The sequence below is a fragment of the Ptychodera flava genome, chromosome 12 (assembly GCF_041260155.1).
Source record: "Ptychodera flava strain L36383 chromosome 12, AS_Pfla_20210202, whole genome shotgun sequence".
In the NCBI taxonomy this organism is placed as follows: domain Eukaryota; kingdom Metazoa; phylum Hemichordata; class Enteropneusta; family Ptychoderidae; genus Ptychodera; species Ptychodera flava.
The window spans coordinates 36,833,577-36,857,689 of record NC_091939.1 but is presented as its reverse complement, the minus strand read 5'-3'; the positions used below and the strand labels follow the sequence as shown (position 1 = coordinate 36,857,689).

Genomic DNA, 24,113 nt, shown 5'->3' with positions numbered 1-24,113 from the left:
TGATTTTGTGTGTTGGCTATTGGTGTAGATATAAGCCATAGCAAGACGTAGCCATAATCTGGCTGTCGATCCTTTGACGTTACGTTTCAAAACCAGTGTGTGGTTTCTTCCTCAGTCGTCTTTTTGATATTTTCTCTCCTTGGATTTTTGATTCACTGTTTGTGGCTCAATCATTGTCAGTGTTTTGTTTGTCCAGTAAGGTGGCTAGAATATTTATATTCGAGTCAGTTGATTGTGTCTCATTTTGTTCAATTTGGTCTTTTCTGTAAGATTGTGTACTTGTGCATTTATGAGCGTGTCGCGAATGTTTGGATTTCTTTCGTATGCGATCAGTTTCATCGTGAATAAATTATTTAGTGTTTGGTCTTTTTCTATTTCTTCCCAGTTCTTCAGGAGTGCTTGTTTGATGTCTTTTGTTTTGATATGTGGACTATATGTGGTAGAAAATATCACTTTAGTAGTGTTGTTGTTGTGTGTTTATTTGTGATTTCAATGTGTTCTTCGAGTTGTGTAATTTGTTTCTGCATTGATGTTCGATATTTCTTGTTGTGGATATTCTTGTTGTAGTAATTTTTAGCTCCCATAGCCATATGTATATATGGCAATGGAAGCTATTCTTATAGGCTAGGGAAATGTCTGTATGTCTGTATGTCTGTATGTCTGTATGTCTGTATGTCTGTCCGTCAACATCAAAAACTCCAAAACCGCTGTACATTTCATCTTGATATTTGGTGTGTACATGGATGATGGGCTGTAGATGAGATTTTGTTCAAATGAAGTTGTCATTGCCAAAAATATGCAAATTAAGTGAAAAAATGTAAAAACAGTCAAAATTGAAAAAACTCAATAACCACTGAGCAGATTACATGAAAAATTAGCATGTAAGTACTTTGGGCTGACATGAAATGATTGTGCACATCTTGGGTCAGTATCTTGGACTTGCTATTTTTCATGAATTTTTTGTAATTTTCTCCCATTTTTGGTCAAAAAATCTCCTGCTCTGAAACCACAAGTCCGATTGATTTGAAACTTGGTATGGAAGTGCATAGGAGTGACCTTTCCCAAATTTGGGCAAATCGTGGTGAAATTTGCATATTTTTAGTTTACACGTCCATAGACTCCCATGTATAAGGCAGATCTCCATAGACTTCCATGTATAAGGCCACGAAAAATAAAAATTTAGTTTCTCATCGTATTCATATTGCAAAAAGGATGCAGTGACACAATTTTTAGTCCCCACAGATGAAGTCCAGTGAGCTTATAGATTGGGTCATGTCCGTCTGTTCGTCCATCCGTAAGTCCATCCGTTCACGCATATATCTCAGATATTTTGACAAAATGTCATGTGACCTTGATGACCTTTGATCTCAAATATACATATTTGTCCATAACTCAGTAACCACAAGTGCTACAGCCTTCATGTATGGTATGATGGGACACCTTATGACGCAACATATCGTACCTCATTAATTATGTGCATATCTAATTTTGAGCGAGCCAATAGAGCTAGAGGTCTGATTTTTGGTATATAGGGATAACTTAGCAAAACAATTTTTTTGACAAAATGTCACGTGACCTCGGTGACCTTTGACCTTAAATATACATATTTGTCCATAAGTCAGTAACCACAAGTGCTACACCCTTCATATATGGTATGATGGGACAGCTTATGATGCCACATATTGTACCTCATTAATTATGCACATATCTAATTTTGAGCGAGCCAATAGAGCTAGAGGTCTGATTTTTGGTATATAGGGATAACTTAGCAATACAATTTTTTTGACAAAATGTCACGTGACCTGGATGACCTTTGACCTCAAATATACATATTTTTCCATAACTCGGTAACCACAAGTGCTACACCCTTCATGTTTAGTATGATTGGACACCTTATGACGCCACATACTGTACCTTAATAATTATGCGCATATCTCATTCTGAGCGAGCCAATAGAGCTGGATGTCTGATTTTTGGTATATAGGGATAACTATAGGAGAGAAATTATTTGACCAAATGTCATGTGACCTCGATGACCTTTTACCTAAAATATATGTTTATGTCAATAAATAAGTGTTATGTCCTTTGTATTTAGTAGGATGGGAGACCTTATGACAACACACGCTTTACCTCATTAATTATGTACACATCTAATTCTTGGCAAGCGAATAGAGCTAGAGATCTGATTTTTTGGCATATAGGGATTAATTAGCAATATAATTTTTTTTCAAAATGTCATGTGACCTCGATGACCTTTGACCTTGATTATACATATATATGCATATTTCAGTAATCACAAGTTCTATACCCTCCAATTTTGATAGGATATTAGACCTTAAGATGTCACATCTTGTACCTCATTTATAATGCGCATATGTATTTCTTGGCTGGCCAATACTGCTAGAGGTCTGATCTTTTTTCCCGATTTAGAACCATAACTTAGACATGCCACATGTGTTTCATATTGGGAACAACGACATAGACCTATGTGCCCATAGATCTCAACATATACACTCCAGTGATACTTCTTAATGACCATATTTTCCTGCCCCATCAAGACTAATACTCCTATTACAAGTGGGGACTATGTCATTGTAAATGACTAGTTGAGTTAATGGTTGTATCACAGTATTCGATATATCTCATTCTGTATTTTTTCCATTTTATATTCTGAATAATTACATTAAACATATTTCACTGTCTCCAGTACATTTCATTTAAGTATTTTCACTTCATGTACTTTATCCCTTTCACACATGTTCAAATATCTGACCAGAGAACAAACACTAAATAGTCTAGGATGGGAGCTACAGTGTCATTGACGCTATTCTTCATTAAATGTTTTGACTTTGTTGTTCAAGTCGTCTTCGTTGTTACATGTTCTCGTGTACCTAATGTTTCACCTTTGATCAGGCCCTTGAAGGTCGATTTTGAATGATATGATTTTCTGTGTAAGAAGTGGAATGTATCTGCTGGTTTTGTGTGTGTTCTAGGATCTAGTATGCTTTTGTTGTTGTATCTTGACCTTTATAAATAACTAGGTCAAGATATGTTATTTCATGTGAAGAACTTTCATATGAAAATTTGAAAGTAGGATGCATTTTGTTAATTACTGTTATGAATTCGTTGAGTTCGTGCTCTGTTCCAATGAAGATTAGGAAAATATCGTCTCTGAATCTACACCATAGTGTTATTTGTGATTTCAATGTGTTCTTCGAGTTGTGTAATTTGTTTCTGCATTGATGTTCGATATTTCTTGTTGTGGATATTCTTGTTGTAGTAATTTTTCATTAAATGTTTTGACTTTGTTGTTCAAGTCGTCTTCGTTGTTACATGTTCTCGTGTACCTAATGTTTCACCTTTGATCAGGCCCTTGAAGGTCGATTTTGAATGATATGATTTTTTGCTCACGTGTTCACACACGTGAGCATATGGTTTAGCAATGTCTGTGTGTGTGTGTGTGTGTCCGTGTGTCTGTATCCCCATTATCTCAAAAACGGCTGAACGTATTTCAGTCAAATTTGGTAGACATCTTCTGAATTCAAATGGCTAGAACTGAAAAGGTTTTGGTGGGCGTGGCTTGCATATTAATGAAGTTATCACAGTTTTAATTTTTCTGATACATGGTAGTCTATGGGAAGCCGGTATCTGTGGTTTGAGGGCGCTATCCCCATGTTACACTCTGGCTAGACGATGCTGAAATTAGACTCGGTTTCAGATTCGGTTTCGGATTCGGTTTCGGATTCGAGAGACTGAAAGAAATTTTATATTTTCAGCCAATTGTTACACTGTGGAATACATGTAATGGATTTTCCTTACTTTCCCTGGACCCTTTTTTCAGCTAAAATAATATCTAATCACACTAAACAAAGTGAACTAATCACACTAAACAAAGTGAAAATAAGTATATAGGGATAACTTAGCAATACAAATTTTTTGACAAAATGTCATGTGATCTCGATGACCTTTGACCTTAAATATGAGTATATGTCCATAACTCAGTAACCACAAGTGCTACACCCTTCATATTTGGTATGATGGGAGACCTTATGACATCACATCCTGTACCTCATTAATTATGTGCATATCTAATTCTGAGCCAGCCAATAGAGCAATAGGTCTGATTTTTGGTATATAGAGATAACTTAGCAATACCAATTTTTTGACAAAATGTCATGTGACCTTGATGACCTTTGACCTCAAATATACATATATGGCCATAACTAAGTAACCACAAGTGCTACACCCTTCTTATTTGATATGATGGGAGACCTTATGACATCACATCCTGTACCTTATTAATTATGTGCATATCTAATTCTGAGCCAGCCAATAGAGCTAGAGGTCTGATTTTTGGTATATAGGTATAACTTAGCAATACAATTTTTTTGACAAAATGTCATGTGACCCCGATGACCTTTGACCTCAAATATACATATATGGCCATAACTAAGTAACCACAAGTGCTACACCCTTCATATTTGGTATGATGGGAGACCTTATGACATCACATCCTGTACCTAATTAATTATGCACATATCTAATTCTGAGCCAGCCAATAGAGCTACAGGTCTGATTTTTGGTATATAGGGATAACTTAGCAACACAATTTAACTTTATTTTAGTCATTGAAACTTGCTATATACATCAAAGATACTGTGATATAACATTATTGAAAGTCAAAAGACATTTTTACTTCAGCCAATTCCTAATTTGCATATTAAATGAATTTTCATACTTAGGGATATTCATCTGAATTGACTTGATCAAAATTGATGTAACTTGCTATGTACATTTCAGACACTGTAATACAATATTATTGAAAGTCATTAATCATTTTCTCTTCAGCAAATTCCTAATTTGCATGTTTATGAACTTTCCTAATTAGAGATATATATCTGAATTGACTTGACCAAAGTTGACAAAACTTGCTACATATATTGCAGATACCATGATACAACATTATTGACAATCATTAAGCATTTTTACTTCAGTCAATTCCTAATTTACATATTTAATGAACTTTGCTTTTTAGGGATATATACTGGGATTTACTTGATCAAAGTTGGCAAAACATGACAACATTGATGATTATACCTGGTTAAAACAATATCGAAAGTCATTTCACATTTTCATGTCAGCTAATTTACAATTTGCATATCTAATGAGCTTTCACAGCTCGGCATATATGGCTTGAAGGACTTGGCCAACGGTAATTACACTTGCTATATAAAATGGTGATACAATGACAGCAGTCAAAGAACTTTAATATTTTTATTTCAGCTAATTACATATTTGTATACTTCATGACCTTTGAGAATTAATCGGCGGTGATTATTGTTCATTATGTTGATCATAATACTTTCAATGAAGTTGCAAACATGTGGCAAAGGTTCAAATTTACACATAACTGTATGAAACACGTGAGCATTTTCAGTTCATATCTGGTCTGTGTAAGAAGTGGAATGTATCTGCTGGTTTTGTGTGTGTTCTAGGATCTAGTATGCTTTCGTTGTTGTATCTTGACCTTTATAAATAACTAGGTCAAGATATGTTATTTCATGTGAAGAACTTTCATATGAAAATTTGAAAGTAGGATGCATTTTGTCAATTACTGTTATGAATTCGTGGAGTTCGTGCTCTGTTCCAATGAAGATTAGGAAAATATCGTCTCTGAATCTACACCATAGTGATATTTTTGTTGTGTGTTCACGTATGATCATGTATGATTTTCAGTTCTAATTCGTGAAACGTGATGTCGGCAATCTCGGGTGACAATGGCGATCCCATTGCGCACCCACATGTTTGTTTGTAGAATTCTTTGTTTAATTCGAATGTGTTGTTTTTCAGAATAATGTTTAGCATAGCTAACAGGTATTCTGTTGGTGTTTCTACCGGGATTGACAGACGGCTGATTACCGAGGATCTGAGACAGCTCTATGAAGAAAGGCATCAATGTTTTGCCTCTGCCGCTCCGTCTGTTGCTGTCGACAACTTTTTGTATTGTTAATAGCTTCAGTGCCTAGAGCTTGTGGTGGCACTGATCTGCTGTCCGGATTAAACCTCTCTGTAGAGCCTGTTCTGCAATTTTTTTGTACACGAGGCTGTCACAACATGTTCCGTTTAGCATTCTTTGAATGCTTTCGTTTGCCCAGACTGCTGAGATCAGCAAACTTATTTTGTCGTCTGACCAGTTATTTCCACGAGATGTAGAGCTATGTTCGGCAGCCATGACCAAAGTGAATATTGTATATTGGTTGTTGTTTGTTTTATGTTACAAATACTTGTACCTGTCGCGTGAGGGCGTTTAAAACGCCTCTGAAGTGGCTCGGTCCGTCCACATAGTGATTTGCGGATAGAGTTAATCCCTACAACGGCTCAGGTCGGACCGACTAAACCGTCTCAAATCTGAAACGCTTCAGAACCACTTGGGAGTGTCCACAAATAACTTTTTATGCCAGTATTGGCCCAGAACGGTTTCAGAGGCGTTTGAATGGCCTGTGTATGAACAGCATATGTTGCATCTAATAGAGAGACATGGCCATCTCTCTTACAAACTGTTAAATCAAGGTTACACCAGAGCAAGATTGTCTCTACATTCAAACGCTTTTTAGGCAGGTATCGCAAGCTGTAGATAAAATACAATATCTCTCTTCGACAAATGATCACTGATGGCATCGGTGACATTGGGCCTTAGTTAGTGACCACTACCTATCTGACTTATAGATTGATATATGGCGGGTGCCACATGTGGGGCAGAATGCGCTTACTATTTTCGAAACACCTGACATCACTTCTTGGTCTTCTGGCCAGAGGTCCATATATCTTTCTTTCATGAATATGACTTTGTTTGTGTACCGTCTATTTACTGTCTGTTCTGTGCTGTTTTGTGTCTATGTTTACAACTTTTGTCTTATGAATTCTGACCTACCGTCATTGGATTATGGATTGGTATGATTGCGATTATTATTCTCATAATTATTAAAATAATAAATGCTGTCATCAATATGTCAGTTAATTTTAATTTTTGGAAACTAATTCCATCTATTTGTCTTAAAACTCGTGTTCACTATATCGATGGCTTGCACTCTAGTTGTACATCGTCTCTGACTGCTCTCACAGTTGAATTTCATGTTCTACGCAACTTAAGTTTCGGTCATTTTGATCAGTAGTAGTTTTGGTAATGATAAACATCAAAACTCGGGTTGAAAGTTGCAATTTCTGTGTCGACCACATTTTCATTTTTTTGTTACCAAAAGATGGTACACCTGTGTGTTTAGGGTACTTTGTGACTACATGACCAGATTTACATAACTCAATAAATTGGCATATGGCTGCCCCAGTGGCCGCCATGCCCTTTTGGCACCAAGCCAAAGTTCTGCACCCACTAAAAACCTTTGATGGAAGTCTGAGTATAACTCTGTAAACCTAACAACAAAGCTTACCATGTATTCTGAGAAACTTCTACCTGTATTTTATTTGGCTTTATTAGAGAAAACGAATCCTATAACATACATTTTTAAAACCATTTAGGGATGACAAATGTACATAACACAGTTAAGAGAGGGTCAACTTGGGTCATCTATTATAGAAATAACGGGCGACACACTGACCATTAACGTTTATTTATGGGCAAGGGCAAGAGGAAAGCCAAAAATTAATGGGCGAGGCTTGCCGAGCCCGTTAATTTGGCTTTCCTCGAGCCCACGCCCATAAATAAACGTTAATGGTCAGTGCGGAGTCTGTTACTTCCATTATATTATCAACGAACCGGAGAAAACCATCAAAATTTGCAAAAATTTTCAGAGCGAACGACAACGGGGCCCTAGAACTGAGCAATACGCGACGCACTGTCACGCGCGCTGTAAAATATAGGCAAATCTTGAAATATTTTCAGAAAAAAGTATCTCAACTTGGCCCACAAGTGCTCCATTTTATTTGTGATTGGTTACGATTTACGTTTGAGCTATACAGTTTCGATACTTTGAGTTGTTAATCTTATTATTCATATTCACGGGCATATAAACAGACCATTACTGTGTATTTGTGGTCAGTCACATGGTTCAGCTCGACCAATCAAAATGCGACAGGCAGGGCATGGTAATATAATGAGGGATAAGGTGCCATAGAGGGCAGTTTAAAAGTTAGAACTGTGATTGTCCTCACGCAAAGGTAGAAGGCAAGTTTCAGTCACAATGATGTATCCAAAATCAAAAACAACTCACAACATATAAATATGTTCCTTTTTCTTTATTTTTATTGTTATAAAATAATTTCTTATTATGTAATTTAGTCTTTAACATATTGCTTTAGCTAAAAGAAATCTGGAATGGATAAAAATGTATGTTATATATCAACTCAAATCAGTCTATGATGCAATGAATACTCTTTAACAATATTGTTCAGCATCACACAATGTGTGGAGGACAACAATTCAACAATGTAGAGATTAGTACAATAAAGTATCAAGCTATAATTGTACCAAATCTTGCATATACTTTATTTTCAGCTCAAATGTCCATCAAGATAATCAGAAATCATAGTTCAAATGTTGTTGACAACTTTGGTACAGTACTGAGTAGATGTATACTTAGTGGAATAGACCTTCAGTACCAAAGTTTATCATTTCAAAGTTTTTAAATGGACTAAGTGGAGTTCAGTCTCAAATACAATTTGCTGGATGGCTTTGGTATTTTCTCAACAAAAGTACACTCCAAGCTTTCAAATGTGATGTGTAGGGCTCTCAAGGATGTTTTGATGAAATGACAATGAAATTCACAAGAGCTTAATCTTTGTGACAATGTTTCCATTTTTTGTGAAACAATAATTCCTCCAAACATGTCTGTAAATAATGTTCAAATTTTATTTAATCGTACCTTTTGATGATTTCTTTCAGATTCTAGTAAAAAATTGGCGCTAATTTTGTAATTAGGCCCTATATCAATACCGAATGTACAGATTTATACCAAACATGACATACATTTTTTCCATACTTGCATTTAGTTATTCAGAAATTTTGATTCTGATTATTAGCTCATTTGCATATTTAATGAATTTTTCCCTATCAAATCGAAGCTACAATTACCTCTTTTTAGGATATTTGAGCATTATTGAAAGTAACAAGTCTTCTCTATTTATTGTCACCAGGTAGAATTCAAGCATCCACCTTGTTTTACAATGTCTCTTAGAGCTGTGTTTAAATCCAAATTCAAACATGAAGGACATAAAGAAGATGTAGCAATAAGTAGCCATGAAAAGGAAGATATTGATGAAGATATAGTGTTGGTTGACAGTGCTATTCCGCTTGATGTTGACAAGGGTCTACATGATACAAGTGCTATAAGTCAGGTATGTTATTTTCCTTGACATCGTGTTGCAGCCAGTATCAGCTTAGAACCCACTTTTGCAGGAAATCCTAATCCAGACAGTTTTAATTGAATACAAATATATATTATATACTATAAGGTAACAAAATAGATGATATTACAAAACAATACGGTAGTTTTTACCATCATGTTCTTTACACTCAGAAATCGTTGTGTACTGTACCGAGCTGTCCAAACCAGGTACACTGCTGGGGTCTCTTGAAGGCGTCAACTCAACACTGCGTTTATGTTTCAGTGCCAGCAGTACCAACGTTTAGGTTTCAGTCCCAGCAGTACCAGAGCCACAAACAGACTCAAATGTAATGTTGTAAGACACTGCTGTTTGAGACTGTTGCTTTGAAACGTTCGGAGAGCCTGTGGATCACCATCACGACTGTACTGTGGATGAGATGAACAGTGCAGTCAGTTTGTTCCACCGGTCCACAATCGATCATGATCATGCCGTGGTTCGTGTATATTATATTGATGGTGATCACAGGTTGGAATCATTCAGCAGGCCTTGGATGAGCCATCATAACATAACCACAAAAAGCTACATTTTTGGGGTCAAAAAGAATTAGTATACCGACAGAGTTAGGGTTCTGCTTTTTTCGGACGTTGGCATTTCACTGATGTAATGGGCGATATTGTAGAGTTCCAGTGATCACACACTACCGGGTTGAAGCGAGCTTATGATATAGTGTAGGCATAGAAGCGAGTACATACACATACTACCTTCTTTCTACGTCATGCGAATTGTCACGAGCATAGTCTCATAAACATATGAAAAAATGTTTCATAACTACATTGCGGCAGTGCAGTATGCATTCGCACGATTTCAGGTTTGTATCTGTTGAATGTTGTTTATTTGAGGATTTTGTTGCATTATGCATATTGTAGGTGATCTGATGTACACAGCAAATGTTTGATCATTGGCACCTTCTGCACATCACTTTGTAATTGACAGTAGTTTGAAATGGTCAACGGCTATGTTGTCGACGCCACTGACTGTGTATAGAAACGGAATTTATCAAAACTCACTTGAAACTGTAAAATAGACAGTATTTCACTCACAACGCTATGTTCAAAGTATTCACAAGAGGTACTGTGGTGGCACAGAACTATATTTATCTGCATGGAAAAGATTTATGCAAGTTTTCTGGAGCAGTTGCTCGCGTTGCTTCCATGTGTCAGTCATTCGAAACAATGAACCCACTTAAATTCAGCTGCCTTTTTAGTCTCCACAGACACCGTCCGGGGGGACTTATAGGTTTGGTCATGTCCGTGCGTCCGTCCGTCCGTTCACGCAGATATCTCAGAGACGCCTGGAGCGATTTCGTTCAAACTTGGTACAAGGATAGTACCCTACCTCATACAGATGCATGTTGATTTGTTTCACAATGCGATCAAATTTGGCCGTGTTAGAGGACTTTTTAGTTTTCACCTCCATAGACTCCCATGTATAAGGCAGTCCATAGACTCCCATGTATAAGGCAGTCCATAGACTCCCATGTATAAGGCAGTCCATAGACTCCCATGTATAAGGAAGTCCATAGACTCCCATGTATAAGGCAGTCCATAGACTCCCATGTATAAGGCAGTCCATAGACTCCCATGTATATGGCCAAGAAAAGTAAAAATTTAGTTTCTCATTGTATTCATATTGCAAAAAGGATGCAGTGACACAGTTTTTAGTCCCCACAGATAAAGTCCAGGGGGCTCATAGATTGGGTCATGTCAGTCCGTGAGTCCATCCATGTGAGTCCATCCGTTCACGCAGATATCTCAGACACTTTGACAAATGTCACGTGACCTTGGTGACTTTGACCTCGAATATACATATTTGTCCATAACTCAGTAAGCACAAGTGCTAAACCTTTCATATATGGTATGATGGGACACCCTATGACGCCACATATTGTACCTCATTAATTATGTGCATATCTAATTTTGAGCGAGCCAATAGAGCTAGAGGTCTGATTTTTGGTATATATGGATAACTTAGCAATACAATTTTTTTGACAAAATGTCACGTGACCTTGGTGACCTTTCACCTCAAATATACATATTTGTCCATAACTCAGTAATCACTAATGCTACACCCTTCATATTTGGTATGATGGGACACCTTATGACGCCACATATTGTTCCTCATTAATTATTTGCATATCTAATTTTGAGCGAGCCAATAGAGCCAGAGGTCTGATTTTTGGTTTGTAGGGATAACTTAGCAATACAATTTTTTTGACAAAATGTCACGTGACCTCAATGACCCTTGACCTCAAATATACATATTTGTGCATAACTCAGTAACCACAAGTGCTACACTCTTCATATTTGGTATGAAGGGACACCTTATGACGCCACATATTGTACCTCATTAATTATGCACATATCTAATTTTGAGCGAGCCAATAGAGCTAGAGGTCTGATTTTTGGTATATAGGGATAACTTAGCAATACAATTTTTTTGACAAAATGTCACGTGACCTTGGTGACCTTTGACCTCAAATATACATATTTGTCCATAACTCAGTAACCACAAGTGCTACACTCTTCATATTTGGTATGATGGGACACAAGGTTACTCACACCTTATGACGCCACATATTGTTCCTCATTAATTATGCACATATCTAATTTTGAGCGAGCCAATAGAGCTAGAGGTCTGATTTTTGGTATGTAGGGATAACTTAGCAATACAATTTTTTTGACAAAATGTCACGTGACCTCGGTGACCTTTGACCTCAAATATACATATTTGTCCATAACTCAGGAACCATTAGTGCTATACCCTTCATATTTGGTATGATGGGACACCTTATGACGCCACATATTGTACCTCATTATGTGCATATCTAATTTTGAGCAAGCCAATAGAGGTAAATGTATGATTTTTAGTATATAGGGATAGACTATAGGATAGAAATTTTTTGACAAAATGTCATGTGACCACGATAACCTTTTACCTAAAATACACGATTATGTCAATAAATAAGTAACCACAAGTGCTATGTCCTTTATATTTAGTAGGATTGGAGACCTTATGACAACACATGCTTTACCTCGTTAATTATGCCCATATATAATTGTGGGCAAGCCAATAGAGCTGGAGGTCTGAATTTTGGCATATATGGATTAATTAGCAATACAATGGGTTTTTTTTCAAAATGTCACGTGACCTTAATGACCTTTGACCTTGAATATGCATATATATGCATAACTCAGTAACCACAAGTTCTTTACGCTTCGATTTTGATAGGATAAGAGACCTTAAGATGTCACATCTTGTACCTTATTTATTATGCACATATGTATTTCTTGGCTGGCCAATACAGCTAGAGGTCTGATCTTTTTTCCTGATTTAGAACCATAACTTAGACATGCCTCTTGTTTCAAATTGGGAACAATGACATAGACCTATGTGTCCATAGATCTGAACATATACACTCCAGTGATACTTCTTAATGACCTCATTTCCCTGCCCCATCAAGACTAATACTCCTATTACAAGTGGGGACTATGTCATTGACAATGACTTGTATACCCAAGGAATGGCTTTAAGACATGAAAATAGTTCCAATAATCAGTATCATTCAAGGTTAATAAACAATTTTCAAGTTCCAAGGTCCAGGTCCAGATCAGTGCCATGTACATCTGTGATGTAAATAGGTGAATGCAAAAAATCGTGTCAGAAATGAAATAATATTATAGTTATTTTTTACAATAAGTGGGAATTGTGGGGAAAGTTTCAAAATGAAGTTAATCTGAGCATTAGTTATGCAGTTATTATTGAATTTGAAGTCACATTTTTAGCTCACATTTGGTATGTACCTTGCTTACATGGGAAGTCGGCGGCGTCTGTATATATGTATTTCTGTCCACATCAAAAACTCAAAAACTGCAGCACCTACCACCTTAGTATTTGATGTACAGGTGTACCCAACAAGGGAGATGTGAATTGTTCAAATGAAGATGTCAGTGTCAAAAATATGCAAAGGAGGTAAAAAGGAAAAATCCTGCAAGTTGCTAAAACTCTGTAACCACAGGCCAGATTTGGTTGAAACTTGGTGTGCAGGTTCGTTAAGGGACTTTAGTTAGATTTGTACAAATATTTGTATTTTTGGGGATTTTTAGCTCCCATATGGCCATACATGTATGTGCCAATGAAAGCTATTCTTATAGGTTGGAAAAATTGCCTGTGTGTGTGTATGTCTGTATGTACGTATGTATGTATATATGTGTGTGTGTGTGTCCATCCACTGCAAAAACTCCTAAACTGCAGCACCTACCATCATTGTATTTGGTGTACAGGTGTACCCAGGGATGGAGATGTGAAATTGTACAAATGAACATGTCAGTGTCAAATTGCTAAAAGTCTGTAAGCATTGGTCAGATTAGGTTGAAACTTGGTATGGACGTTTCTTTAGCTATTCTAAACAAGATGTCTACAGATTTGGGTGAAATTTGCATGTTTGTATTTTTTGGGTAAGGTTTTCAGTTTTTAGTAAAAAAATCTCATTCTGTGAAAAGACTTGTTTGATTGCTTTGGAAGTTGGTATCCATGTTTCTCGGGATGACCTCAGTCATGTATGAATTTTATTGAAATTTTCATATTTGTAATTTTGGGGCAATTTTCACATATTTGGTCAAAAATTTTTTCTCCAATGAGTACTCATCTGATAACTTTGATATTTGGTATACAGGTTCCTAAGGTTGATCTGAATGTGATGAATTCAAATTCCAATGAGATCTGCAATGTTGTATTTTTGGGGCAATTTTGTCATTTTTGTCAAACAATGTGCTTGTTTGATAGCTTTCATTTTTGGTATACAGGTTCTTTAGCTTTATCTTAATGTGATATATCAAAATTAGGATGAAATCTGCGATTTTGTATGATATCTTTGATATTGAATAGACAGACATGTTCCTACAGATGATCAGAATTTAACATGTTCAAATTATGACGATATCTTCAATTATGTACTTTTGCAGCTGTTTTTGCAATTTTGGTCAGATCAACCTGAAGCGGGCTATCAAAGATATCCTCCTTCATCAGCATGTGCCCAGTTATTGTCTACATAACACAAAGGAGCTCTATTGGCTGTTTGGTTGCTTGTTTAAATTTTCAGTGAAATCTCTTCAAATTTTTATTTTGTGAAGTTTTTCCTAATTTTTGACAGAAAATATCACAGAAATGTTTACTTTTCTTAACTTTCCATAACTTATTCAGACTGTGTTTATATGAACAAAATTAATAGATATTGTGAAAAGATTTTTTTTATTTTTGGTATTTTTATACCTACTGGAACTAAGAGTATATAATGTGGTGATTTAGTAAGCGTTTGATATGGTAAACTCTATTTGGTGTTGAAATGCAGTAAAAAAATCATTAGAAAACATAGCTGAGGTGATTTGAGCAGGTTTGGTTTCCTGTTTAAGTATTTTTAGGTGTCCGTGGGGACTTATAGGTTTGGTCATGTCCGTGCGTGCGTATGTCCGTCCGTCCGTCCGTGCGTCCGTTCACGCAGATATCTCAGAGATGCCTGGAGCGATTTCATTCAAACTTGGTACAAGGATTACTTCATATGTCATACAGATGCACGTTGATTTGTTTTGTGATACGATCCAATATGGCCACCAGGTGGCCATTTTATTACGACTTTTTCATGTACAGAGCCCTAACTCAGGCATGTTTCAACCGATTTTATTCAAAGTTGGTACGAGGACATTGACCAATGGCATAGATATGCACGTCAATTTGTTTTGTTATACGATCCAATATGGCTGCCGTACGGCCATTTTGTTTCGATTTTTTCATGTACAGAGCCATGACTCAGGCATATCTCTACCGATTTTATTCAAAGTTGGTACAAGTGCATTGCCCTATGTCATACATATGCACTTCAATGTGTGCAAGAAATTTTTAAATTTTAATACATTTTGGAGTAATTTCATTCATTCTTGTACAGTATGAAAAGCCATTTCAGCATACAGAATAATCATTATCACAATCAATTACAACATGTTTTCATGGGATAAAGTTTTAAAAAATCAGAAAAATTAATTTGATATCACTCGGGCCTGTCAACTGCATTCAGTTGGCGAGGATAGTAGCAAAATTTCACCAGACTGCTGTGTAGAATTATGTTTAGCTCACGACTTGAACAAACATTTTGAAATACATCTTAGATAGAGGTTTTCACAACCCAGAAAATGATCCACAAGAATTCTGACCAGTCTGGCTGTACAAAGTTTTTTACTGATTTAAATAAACTTGACTGAAGATACAGTTAAATCAAACTGTTTATTCAATTCAATGAAATATAGGATAGGATTTCAGTGATTTCAATTCACTGTACTATTAAATTACACAATAAAACGAATCCGAGTGCTGATTGTTGATTTTTTGGTGATGTTGAATATAATTGAAAAAGAGAGCTAAATTTCAGTGTTCATGTATGATAAAATCCCAAACTAACACTGAATGGCAACCTGTACTACACCGTATGTGTACAAAGCACCGGAGGTCAATTGTAACAGTACAGTACACACAACCAGTGTTTCATCTAGGATGCTACACCAAGGGGGGACTGGTCCCCCTCTACTGGAATTTTTGAGGGGGATTTTAAAATTTTGGGGAGGGGGATTTATCTGAAACATATATTCACGACTTTAAACATAAGTTTTAATGTTGCAATGATGTCACTTGTGATATACATACTACAAGCCATAAAACACTTGCTTACACAATCCATCCAATGCTGGCAGCAAACACCATCCTCTATATACGATTTTTTCAAAAGTAAAAAAATTTGAGTTTCACTGTTGTGAATGTATATAGAGCTTAGAAGAGTGGTGGATGGCTCATTAATATTCATAAGCATTAACCCCTTGACTACCTATGGCGCCGGATATATCCGGCGCCATATTGAATTACCATATACCTTGAGTGCCGGAAATATCCGGCACAGTTAAATAGGCGTATTTGCTTCGTTTTTGTCGCAAAAAATCCCGTAATTTCGGCTTCGGCACGCAGCACGACTAAGATTGATGTATTCCGATCTGGCCTGAATGTGATTGCGCCCCCGTACGTCCGAGTATGGCCAAAATCCGGAAGCAAATGTCGTGACCCATGACCTCGACCCTGAAAGGTCAGGCTGATCACAGAAGCGTCACGCTGATTGTTTACAGTTTTCAGAAGTACGGACAATCGCGAAGATGTTTATGGTTTGTTTTTTTAATGAAATGAAATGTTTATTTATTGAAAACAAATGATTTATATGTAAATATGTTCTATTAACAGCAATATTCGTGAATGAAACTAAAGGAAATACAATTTTTTACTACAAGTCAGTGAATTTTTATAGCAGCCATATTATCAATATGACTGGTCACATGACTGGTCATGTGTTTCGTCATGTGATATGTTGTTCCCTAATGTATTTTAAATATTGTGAATTATTTTTTGATAAATCATAACCATTTGAGATGTATGTTTCTGCAAGGAAGACATAAAGCAGGTATTTACAAATATACAATGTGTTGATTTTCAAATACAGAATCATGTCAGATGCTGATATTTGTGGTTCATTTACTCTGCCTTTTGTGAGAAAAATCTTAAATAGGTACATCTATAAATAAAGTAAAGGGTAGTTATTATTACATACATGTAAGAAAATGCCATGAAAATTGCAACTGTATTCAAATTTGCGTCATTTTATGGATTCAAAACACGTCCTGATGCTTCAAATATTCATATTCTTTGCCAACTCTGGTCACATGATGTGTCATGTGATCAGTCACGTGACCTGAAAATACAAAACTTATATATGAAAAAGTGGGAAATTTCATGCTGATTCAGAAAATATATGGTTTATTGGCACTTACTTAATTTTTACTCTTAGCAGTGTTCATGCAATGACCACACCCAAGATTTTATCAATATTTACATAAGGGGCCTGGTATATAGGAATACATTGGCCTTGGTAGTCAAGGGGTTAATATTCCTGGAAAAATTGTAGCGTATTTTGTATGCTACAATATTCTGTATGTTTGTTTGTACATATTCTGTATGTTTGCTTTCTTGGGGCTCTTTTTTAAGTACATTCAAACATAATAACAACAGCTAGCCATTTCCACTGTACATGCACCTTCAAGGGATTTTTTTTCATTTTTAACTGAACTGTGTGCACTTACACAAAGCAAGAAAAAATCTTTAGTAGTTATAAAGGAATGTTTTTCTACCTTCTGAAAAAAAAAATATACTTATTTGTCACATTTCTACTGTGCTAATATCATCCCTAACCACTGAAGAGTTTGGATCAAGATTGCCCTATACAAACCAGTTAGCTGTATTTTTCTAGTGACTTAGCTGGTCTTGTAGTCTTGTGCGCAGACTCAGTAGAGTTAAAACGAACAACTTAGGAGGTCAAATTAGTCTCAGTCTGCCGTGTTTTGAATGTGGAGTTTCTCAATGTCAGATTCGCTCAAATTCATTTTGTCAGTCATTTTATATTATAATGGGAAAATAACAAACAGAAAGGCTGGTTGTCACCGACAGTTAACTTTAGGGTTTTTTTTGCCCGAGAAATAAGTCAATGTTTGTTCACTGAGTTCAAAACCCGGGCCCATTGACACTACAGCTACATGTACAGCTTGCTTGTGACTCTCATTGCATGCAGTTCCGTCACAGTGCCAATGCCATCCACTGAACTGAACAGTTTCTGTAACAGTAAAGTCCAATTTTCGTGTCAATTTTGCTACCAGAATTATTTTCATAGTGTTATGGACATTCATACTATGCACAAAAACTTCAGTTTGTCTCCTTTTCTCAATCGTACGCTTGAGATAATGTGACACAGAAACCTTATATAGCTAGGGCAATGAACTTTTGTGAACGTAACTCTCAATGGGCTGACAGGCTTTCATATGCAAAATCAGCGTACGGAAAGTACAGAAAGTATCAAAATCGAACTAATATTAGTCCCTTTCATGTAAATGTTCTTGCTACACTATGCAATGCCTAGCGCCTGTTACCAAAGTATTAACAGGTGCCGATAACGGGTCAAAAGCATCGAAGTGTGACACCCATGATATTTGTTATGCTGTTCCAGCCAGCTCAGTGCAGTGCGCGATGGGTCGCCCCCTCTATGTACAATTGGCGGCGCGCAGCACATCAAAGAGGGGGAATCACGGAATCGCGCAGCCTAGATGAAACACCTCACAACGCGATATCGGTCGACCTGAAATTTGACACTGTGATCGATGTAGAGTTTCAAAGGTACGAATAGTGAGACCAAGTAATTTTTTGTGTATTTAGATTTGATCTAAAACCTCCCAAAAACAACAGAAAAAGTCCTACTCTTTCGCAGAAAATCAAAGTTTTCAATCGTTTACTTTCTCTTCCGCGATGCACACAACCACGGCCCCTCCACAAAACGCGATGTCGATTAACTTGAGTTGAATATTGACATTGTGATCGACCATGGTTGGATTGCCATGGCATTTCAAAAGTATGAAAAATGAGACTCAGTAACTTTTTGTCGCTTTAGATTTGATCAAAAACCTACCAAACCCATCAGACAAAACCCTATTCTTATGCAGAAAACCAAAGCTCTCAAGCATCGACTTTCTCTTCCGCGTTTGAGCGAAACAACATTGGCTTCATTTGGAAATCGTCGGCTGTTCGTGGGCATTATGTACTTGTATGTTAGTCCAATGTTCGGCTATACCCGATGTGAACGTCAGAGTAATTCGGGCTGTGATCAGGAAAGCAGGGTTGACCTCGAGAACGATTTCCTCAACATGTTCGCTGATCGTGGTAAAAACAGTGATAGCAACAAGTTCACGGTGTAAATTGCTAGATTAAATATAGCCACATCGGCACTTCTGAAATATTATTTCCGGCTTGCAAGACCACCAAAAAATCAAAATACCGGTATTGTTATCAAAACCAGAATTTTGGGGCTAGAGAGTGAAACAGAGCCAAAAAGTAGCCGGCCAAAATACAGAAGTAGCCGGTCAATTTGGCCAACATTCGGCTAAAAATGAACACGCTGAATTAGCAGAAGTTGTGTTTACTAGGTGAAAAGCTCAATAGCTGCAAGTCAGAATTTTATATGTTGATTATGATGTGTAACCAAGAGCATCCGGGCTAATAATACTGTAAAAACCCTATCAATTCGACCAGAAAAAAGTAATTACGATTTGAAAAACGTCGAATTAATAGAAAATTAAAACTGCCGAAATAATTTAGTGGTCGAATTAATTGAAACGACGAGGATGAAATTAACGCGAGACATGTTTGCCATGTTGAGACTGCTTCAAAGCATGGACAGTGAAATTTTGTGAGGTCCACAAATTTGGTAACAAAAAAAACTCAAACGCACCTGGGTATCACATCAAAATCAAAGTGGCCACGATTACAGACGGAGCGATCTGTGACACTGCCACTGGCCGCTCAATGGACGACGCGTAAGTTGACATCGTGTGCCAGCCCTTGGAAATACGGTATATTGTAACTCCTTGACCCAATGAAAACCAATCTGAAAGCCATTTACAAAGCCCTTTATGGTTCTCTGACTGACCCGTGGTTCATCGTATTCGTTAAGCTGTTTTTGATGTCTTGAAATGTCGTTCATTCACCAACTGAAGGAATTTTTGAAGGGTATGTATGTCGAATTAATAGGGATTGAGAAAGTCCAAGTTTCCGTTGGTGATCGAATTGAAAGGGGCAAAATAAAATTATGTTTTGCGGAAAAAATAGGGTGGTCGAATTAATAGGGTGGTCGAATTGATAGGGTTTTTACGGTAAGTTGTTTTCTTAGATGTTACTGCTTAATGAATTCCCAAATTATTGTTAACATTAATCCCATGCAATACAATATTACAAGACAACATCTTTATCATGGTGTGGTAGATTGTATCACTAATTTTGATGTACTAGGACTGAATGGTATTGTGTGTGTGTGTCTAGTGCAAAAGTTGTCAACCATTACATAGTTTGCCCTGGTATTTGATAGATGATACATCAAAAACTGTTCAAATGCATTTGATATCAAGAATATTACAAGCAGAGGCCTGTAGAAGCTATTAAATATTGTACATACACTCACTCTGGCCTGCCACATCTAACTAAATGTGAGCAAAATGTCATTGATGCTTTGTTTATGTAATTGTCACAAGAGGTGAATAAGGAACGAGTTACAGTGTGTAAGGGGTAATGATGCATGGTACACAGGTTTCTTTTCATGTGGAAAATTGGTAGTGCATTTAGCTAAAATATTATGCGTATGCACAAGATGCACAAGAGTCATAAAAGGTAGAGTTGATAGCTAGACCCAAATAATACAGTACATGGCCTGAAAATTTCCTTTTTTGCTCACGTGTTTACACACATGGGCATATGTCGCAGCGATGTCTATCTGTCTGTCTGTCTGTCCGTCTGTCTGTCTGTCTGTCTGTCTGTTGGTCCATTTTCTCAAAAACGGCTTATCAGATCAGAATCAAATCTGGTACATATATTCAGTTAGCAAATGGCAAGAACTGATTAGTTTTTGGTGGGTCTGGCTTGCATACTTTTTGCTCATTTGCATAATTAATGATTTTAGAAAAAATGGATATATATTAAAAACAACTACACAAAATTTGATGAGATTTGCTACAAATGTTGATCACACCAAGATATATCAGCAGTGGGAACCATTAAGGGTGACATGAAAGATAAATGCTAATTTGCATATTTAATGAACTTTCCTAACTAGGGATATATGTCTGATTTGACTTGATCAAAATTAACCAAACTTGGTATGTATATTAAAGATACTATGATTTAACATTATTGAAAGTCTTTAAGCGTTTTAATTTCAGCCAATTCCTAATTTGCATATTTCATGAACTTTGTTAATTAGGAATATATATTTGAAATGACTGGACCAAAGTTGATGAAACTTGCTACATGTATTGAAGCCACTATGATACAACATTTTTGAAAGTCATTAAACATTTTTACTTCAGCCAATTCCGAATTTGCATATTTAATGAACTTTCCCAATTAGGGATATAAATCTGAATTAACTTGATTGTAGTTGTTGAAACTTACTATATACATCAAAGATACTGTGATATAACATTATTGAAAGTCAAAAGACATTTTTACTTCAGCCAAAACCTAATTTTAATATTAAATGAATTTTCATAATTAGGTATATTTATCTTAATGGACTTGATCAAAATTGATGAAACTTACTATGTATATTAAAGACTCTATAATTCAATATTATTGAAAGTCATCAAGCATTTTCTCTTCAGCCAATTCCTAATTTGCATATTTAATGAACTTTCCTAATTAGAGATATATGTCTGAATTGACTTGACCAAAGTTGACAAAATTTGCTACACATATTGCAGATACCATGATACAACATTACTGACAATCACTAAGCATTTTTACGAAAGCCACTTCCTAATTTACATATTTAATTAACTTTGCTTATTAGGGATATATACCGGGATTTACTTGATCAAAGTTGGCAAAACATGCTATGTACATTGATGATTATACCAGGTACTAGATCAAAACAATATCGAAAGTCATTTCACGTTTTCATGTCAGCTTATTTATAATTTGCATATCTAATGAGCTTTCACAACTCGGCATATATGGCTTGAAGGATTTGGCCAACGGTAATTACACTTGCTAGATAAAGTGGTGATACAATAAGAGCAGTAAAATTACTTTAATATTTTTATTTCAGCTAATTACATATTTGTATACTTCATGACCTTTTAGAATTAATCGGCGGTGATCATTGTTCATTATGTTGATCATAATAATTTCAATGAAGTTGCAAACATGTGGCAAAGGTTCAAATTTACACATAACTTCAATATATAATGAAACACGTGAGCATTTACAGTTCATATCTGGTTTTTCCAACTGGTCCCAGGACCAGTGACCTGTTTTTTTTTTCACTGGTCCAAATGTAAAATCCACTGGTCCACAAAAATTTGCATAACAATATGAGAATGATTCATTTCTCTTACTCATGTTATTTATGCATTTCTATCAGATTTGCTTGGAATACACAATTGTCAATTTTTGTAATACAGACATATTGCATATTCATTTACTTGGCAGATTTCTCAAGTTCTTGTTCAGTAATTTGTCGATTTCTTCTTTACTTTTGAGGGGTAATTTTATACTGGTGCTTGATAGAAAATCACTGGTCTTGTGTTATTTTCAGGCCCTGTAGTATCTTTTCTGTACCTAAGCAATGTTGTTGTGTTATCCCTGCCATCATGACCTTCATGTAACACAAAGGACTGAATTATTTCATGTACAGTAAGAATAGAAGGGTATTAGTACGCAGTGGCCCGTTACATAAGGAGGCATACTGATAAGTTACTATGAACAGTTTGTTGGTTGAATACAACTTGATGTAAATATTTGTGATGTTATGAACAGTATGATGTTAAAGGTGGAGCTGCACGTAACACAGCATATTTTGCTCAAAATCACTTTTTTCCAAAGATTCATTCCACTTTAAGTAATTTGTCAACCCAAAATTAAAGTATTGAATGGTAGGCACATTTTGGCTTGTCAAACAGTCGTAAGTTGGGTGAAAGAGAAATGTAAACTCACCCAATTTCCTGGCTTCTCTTTTCTCCGAATTTTAAGATTTCCAAAGATTTCAAATCGGTTCTGGCAGGGTCAAATTTTCTGAAATTTTCACATTATGTTCTTCAAGTATTATGTAACAAAACCTATTTTGTTTGACAATTAAGTTCTCACATTTTGAATAAGAGGCATTTTAATTTTGCATATCATGATTTTATTCACTTTTTTGAGTGTCAGTCTTTCAACCCATACCATTTTAGAATGAGGATAGATAGTACAAAATAGCTCACATTTGGTATAACCAATGTGAGGTTATCGTATAAGCTGAAGTCAATGGCGTCTGTATGTATGTGTGTATGTATGTATGTATGTATGTACGTACGTACGTACGTACAGTATGTCCGTCAACATCAAAAACACGCAAACCGCTGCTCATTTCAGCTTAGTATTTGGTGTGTGGATGCATCCTGGGCTCTAGATGGGATTTTGTTCAAATGAAGTCTGCATTGCCAAAATTATGCAAATGAGCTTACAAAGTGTGAAAAAGGTCATTGCAGACCAGTTTTGCAACTTTTGCATGTAAGACAAAAGAACTGATGAGAAATTTGGATCCATGATAGTTCCAGATGTTGTAATCACCGCCCACTGTGGAAGGCATTTCACTATCTGTAACTAACTTAAGTGTTGTTTACATTAGAATGATAGCACTCATAGCAGTAATTAAAAATCCCCAAGGTTGTAAATACATTTCCTGCCATCTGGCCTTATGTAATACCAAGGGGTGGAACATTTGACATTGTTCTCCCCAGGATATTTTGACAAGAGGGCGAAGACGTGGTGCGAAGCTTTTGAAAAACAGGGATTAAAATGGTGTTATTTGGTGGCCCTTGGGGAGTATTTTTCAGATTTTTTCAAAGGAAAAGAGATCTTAGACAGTGTTCGGTAACTTTTATTCCAGTTCACTGATTTCAATGAAAATTATATTTTTTGAAAACGAAAACATAGCGACAGACATACATTTATTCATCGATGTCAAAATTATCACCATAACACTCACGTATTCTCATCCTGATACACGTCCGGCCGAGCCTAAAAATAGGTCGTTTTGCTTTTGGAAGGAATACAGC

General features: G+C 36.2%; 1 protein-coding gene across 2 annotated transcripts in view; it reads left to right on the top strand.

Annotated features, from left to right (window-relative positions):
* LOC139145776 (uncharacterized) overlaps positions 1-24,113 on the top strand; it is an 85,234-nt gene that overhangs the window by 4,862 nt on the left and 56,259 nt on the right. The window contains exon 2 of one of the 2 annotated variants that reach the window (XM_070717083.1): positions 9,152-9,348. In XM_070717083.1, the coding sequence (XP_070573184.1) occupies positions 9,178-9,348 (171 nt within the window). In that variant the 5' untranslated portion in view covers positions 9,152-9,177. Of the gene's footprint in view, positions 1-9,147; positions 9,349-24,113 lie in introns of both variants that reach the window. The other variant, XM_070717082.1, reaches the window with a different exon arrangement.